This window comes from Saccostrea cucullata, unplaced genomic scaffold (genome assembly GCF_032062105.1).
Source record: "Saccostrea cucullata isolate Sc308-1 unplaced genomic scaffold, CSIRO_AGI_Scuc_v1 ctg22024, whole genome shotgun sequence".
NCBI lineage: Eukaryota > Metazoa > Mollusca > Bivalvia > Ostreida > Ostreidae > Saccostrea > Saccostrea cuccullata.
This window is the reverse complement of record NW_026935032.1, coordinates 1-5000: the sequence shown is the minus strand read 5'-3', so window position 1 is coordinate 5000 and position 5000 is coordinate 1. Positions and strand designations below refer to the sequence as shown.

Sequence of the window (5000 nt, the reverse complement as noted above, 5' to 3'; positions counted from 1 at the left end):
AAGCACACCAGGTTAGATCACTCCTCATACACGTATTTATTTGAAGAAATACATATGCTATATTTGATTTAATAAATTTACCACACATTTAGGACACATTTTCATACTATATAAATATTTTGAACAGACGATGTCAGTGTGTCTCACTCACAACAAGAAGCAAACAACGTGGACGAGAATGTACGATTGCATGTACCATACTATCTGGATGAGCATGACTATGCACAGAGAGAAGATGAAGTAGACACTGAATTTATCCTTGTTGATGATGATAGTAGTAAAAGTGATAAACAGATAGAATGGTTCACAGGAAGACGTGTAATAGAATTAGGATATGTTGTGAACAAACTCATTGAGGGCTGTAACTTTTGTAGACATCCCTTGAAATTAACTGATATTTGTGGTGAAGTGAGATATGGCCTTGGTTCATTACTGCGAATAAATTGTAAAAAGTGCAACAAAGTGACTTCTGTTCCAAGTGGAAAGAGACACTCACAAATGGATGACCATGCTAGCAGAGCATTTGATGTAAACACAAAGCTTGCTTTAGGTGTGTATGAGATCTCTATCAAAGGTATAATTTTCACCATATAATCTGATAAAAGGATAAAAGCAAAAATGTAATTTACTGTCAAATTACTTACAGAAGTATTTGTATTTTGTAGGAATGCTACATGCAGGCATAGGGGAGAAAAAGGTATCTTTGCTCTTGAGTGTGTTGAATATTCCTCCTCTTTCTCACACAACTTTAAAATGTAAAGAGAGAGAAGCTGGTAAAGCCGTAGAAGACTTTGCAAGGCAAAGTTGTGATTCTGTGGTTACTGCAGAGAGAGAATCTTCTAGGTACACAGCATAAATTAAACCATGATTGCAAAAAGCAATGTATTTTAAAATTAGTATAAAAGCAATGCAAATTTATTTCATAATTTATGATATGTCTAATCCAAGGCATAAAATGAAATTGCAGATAATACTTCAACAACTATATACACTGAATACTGTGCATATACATAAACGGACATACCATATCCAATAGTATTACACATAAAAATATAAAGTAAATTATCATTGAAAATGAGATGTTCAATTGCATTTTTAATGTAATTTTAGGCTGTTGACTCTAGCCAAAGTCAATCTAATAATAAGATTTATCCTGATGATATGTATTTTGTATTGTAGTAATAATGATGAGTTGATGGTGCATTTGATGGTGGATGGCAAAAAAGGGGATCAGGGCGTTCTTTTTCAAGTTTATCTGGTAAGTCCTATTGAAAGATATGAGATAATGTATTCAAATAATACAAAGTCTATTTTCACATGTTTGACAAAGGAAATACATATAATTTATATTATTATACCTCTGTTTGTTTTTTCTATATAAAAATAAGACGAATAAACATGCTATTTTTTCTAAACAGTCTCTACCGTGAAATAGTTTTTTTTGCTATTTGCCCATGGTGAATAGTCCTCAAACTATTCAACAGCAGCATTCCATTTCCCTCCCTTTTCATCTCTGAAAATTTCTGATTTTACATGGATTGTGACGTATATATTATGACATAACAAAAGTAAAGTCAGCATCGGTGTAATAAAACAACTATTTACTGACTACGAGCAATAGCAAGTTATGTCCCCCTCGACAGCAACTATTTCCCTCGGCTGCAACTCGGGACATAGTTTGCTGTCTTGGGGGACGATAAACTTCTATTGTCCTCATAGCCAGTAAAAAGATGTATAATATTACAGTGAAATTCATATGTAAGTTTATACTTCTAGGTCATGCAGCAATGATAGGTAGAGAAACCGGCAAAATAGTAAATTTTGCAACACGCAATGGATACTGCAGAAATGTCATCATGCAGATAAAACAGGGAAGGCTCCATCAACTCACGACTGCCGTAAAAACTGGACGGGGAGTTCCAAAGCTATGGAGCCAGACATGTGCATTGAAATGCTAAAAGATCTAGGCGAAAAGGAGGCTCGTGTTGGAACCATAATCATGGACAATGATACTACCACCATAGCAAGAGCAAGAACTGAGGTAAACCCAGCTTTGAAGAAACAAAGTGACAAAAATCACACACTGAAACAGTTTACGAACAAATTGTATGACTTGAAAAAGTGTAAAAACTATAAGGAACTAAATCCTAAGACAATAAGTCACTTATCAAAGTGCTTCAAATATTGTGTCAGCCAAAATCAACATGACGTACATGGTATGAGGAAAAACTTGGAGGCCATATCCAAACATGTATTTGGTGATCACAGCGTGTGTGGATCTTGGTGTGGGTATCTTTCATCACCGACAACGTACAAACCCCTTCAGTTGCCATACCACCGCTATCTAGCAGACGAAGGATTGAAAGTTGATCTGACATCCATAGTTGACTTTTACATTTCACAGGCTGATAGATTGGTGGATTTAGGAAGTACCCAGCCCAATGAAAGTTTCAATAATACAGTGGCAAGCAAGACACCTAAATCAACATTCTACTCTGGGCTCAGAGAGCAACGACTTTAGAGTAGCTGCAGCGGTTGCACAAAAAAATTTGGGTCATCAATATATATTACAGGTAAATTGGAAAATAATGTTTATTCTAGAAGGATCATTACTTTTTCATATAAATTCATTGAAATCACTGAAATTATGAATTTTCTTTTCAAATACACTTTCTACATCAAGTTGTGATTATAACCACATCATTGTTTTGTGAAATACTATATTTAGCGATGTTACTTGAAATATTTAGCTTGAAATATGATTACATGTATTAGAAATAGATTGTGAAGCTTTTTTATTTCAGGTAAATGAAAAATTGTTTCTTTCACCTGGGAAAGTGACCAGCAAAATTGCCATGAAAACAGACTTGAAAAGAAAAAAAGACAAAGACAAAGAAGACACAGAAGAGTACAAGAAAAGAAGAGCCTTGAAAAAAGCTGAGAGCAAGAAAAGTCAAGAATCAGCAGCAGTGAAAGAGGGGATCACATATGAAACTGATGCCGACATCAATAATAATGTAGACAACAGCATTACAGAAATACCCCCTCCTCTCACCAAACCCATCCCAACACCCATAGCAGCTGGGCAGCATACATTTGTATACTTTGACTTAGAAACAACAGGTCTTGGTAAATATCATCATACATGCATTTCCATGTAAAAATTGTGCCTGAATCATGATGTGAAGAATTGATGATAAAAATGCATTTGACTTCTAATAATTATTTCATGTTGTCTTTTTCAGATAAAGATTGTGAAGTAACACAGATTGGAGCTTGTACTGATGATAAAACCTTTTCCCAATATGTCACTCCTCCAACAAAACCAATCTCTGCTTCCGCTACAGCCGTGACTGGACTAGCCATCAGAGACAACATCATGTACAAGAATGGACACCAAGTTCACAGTAAGACAACCGAGGAAGCTTTTCAGTCATTTATTGATTGGATGAAGCAATTTACAAACATTATATTGGTTGCTCACAATGCAGTGTTTGATTCCAGAGTCATTGTGCGTTTATTTCATTCCGCTGGACTGTGTGCCAGTGACTTCTTTATTGGATTGATCGACACGCTGTCATTATGTAGGGAATTCATCCCAGGTAGAAAATCCTACAAGCTGACAGATCTTGCTAAAGTCATGTAGTAGGCATTATGATGCCCAAGATGCGTTGTCTGATGCTCAGACCTTACAAAAACTGATGTTATGTGTAAAAGCTTCATCTGATATGATGCTCAAACATAGTTTTACCACTCAGTTTGTTTTTGAAAACAACTCTTTTGCAGATTTGACCAGCAGAAATTTATGTTCTTTACAACATCTTGTAGACAGCAATGTATTGTCAAAATTCACTGCAAACAAAGTTGCATCATCTGGCCTGCATTTTCAGCATCTTTGTCTTGCCCATCAGAGAGATGCAGTAAATGGAATAAAGTATGTATTGTCTGACAAACATGCAACAGGTAAAGTGAGAGTTACTACAAATTCTAGAATTATTTCTTCTCTTCAACAGTATTTTATGAATTTGAAATGAATTCTTGAATACAACACAATGTACATGTATTGTAAATCAGTCATATTTTCTTATGGTATGTGCATTTATTTATATTTGAATGTTATGACATTTGATTCCCTTATTATATTGAACAGGGATGTGAATAAAAATTGTTTTTGACAACAGCCTAACTTGTCTTTTTCATAAAGAGAGATAACTCAAGGACAGGTTGAAACTCATGAAAAATGATAATTATTTTTCAAATTTCAATAGCCTTATAATATACCAAATTCAATGAATATTATTTATTCTTATTTTGAAAATGCTTACAATTTAGAATAAATATATATATGTGTGTACCAAAAATTGTAATTTCAGCAATTCAAGTGATTTTCAATAGGATTATATAGGAAATTCCATCTTCTGGTATCTTGCACAAATGCCTGGTAATGTACCCTAATTTTTTGCTAGCAAGCTTGTCAAAGTAGCAGTAAATCAAAAACAAATTCCTGGAAAAAGTTATATAAAATTGAGGAACGTGTCGTCTGACCTTAATTCCTTATCTTCTCATCCCATACCTTTGTTGAAATTTTTCTGAGAAAATATTTTCCCACCTACCTATTATTTTGATCCTGAGTTAGGAGGAGGCAAACAAACATTATCTTAAAGATGGTCTGAATTACAGTCATTTTAAGCTCTTTGTAATCTTAATTATAAAATGCTCAGTGATCACCCACCTGGTCAATTTCCATAGAGAAGTAATCGGACAACATCTCTGCTTTTGAGGTTAAGAAATCCACGATGTACTGAGCAAGGTCATGCTTTGGACCATCCGCCTCCGTCCAGCCGCTCTCTTCTAGGTCAAGGGCAAGCATAGCAAGGTCGATCATGGAGCCGGCTCCTGGGGGGAAAAAGGGAAAAAAATTTTAAGGAAATTTTCAAAATCATTTCTTTTTCACCACAATTTAATTTCCTTAACTGTATGAATCTATGAGATTCTATCAA

The 5000-nt window shown here is 34.7% G+C and overlaps 1 protein-coding gene across 1 annotated transcript in view; it reads left to right on the top strand.

Moving 5' to 3' along the window:
• LOC134241754 (uncharacterized) overlaps positions 1-3646 on the top strand; it is a 4339-nt gene extending 693 nt beyond the window's left edge. Inside the window, exons 1-8 of the mRNA XM_062723777.1 lie at positions 1-11; positions 128-574; positions 666-843; positions 1180-1258; positions 1847-2365; positions 2463-2573; positions 2805-3129; positions 3246-3646. The exon at positions 1-11 is cut by the window's left edge and continues 693 nt beyond it. Of these exons, the coding sequence (XP_062579761.1) occupies positions 1-11; positions 128-574; positions 666-843; positions 1180-1258; positions 1847-2365; positions 2463-2573; positions 2805-3129; positions 3246-3646 (2071 nt within the window). The remainder of the gene's footprint in view (positions 12-127; positions 575-665; positions 844-1179; positions 1259-1846; positions 2366-2462; positions 2574-2804; positions 3130-3245) is intronic.
• Positions 3647-5000: the final 1354 nt, after the last annotated feature.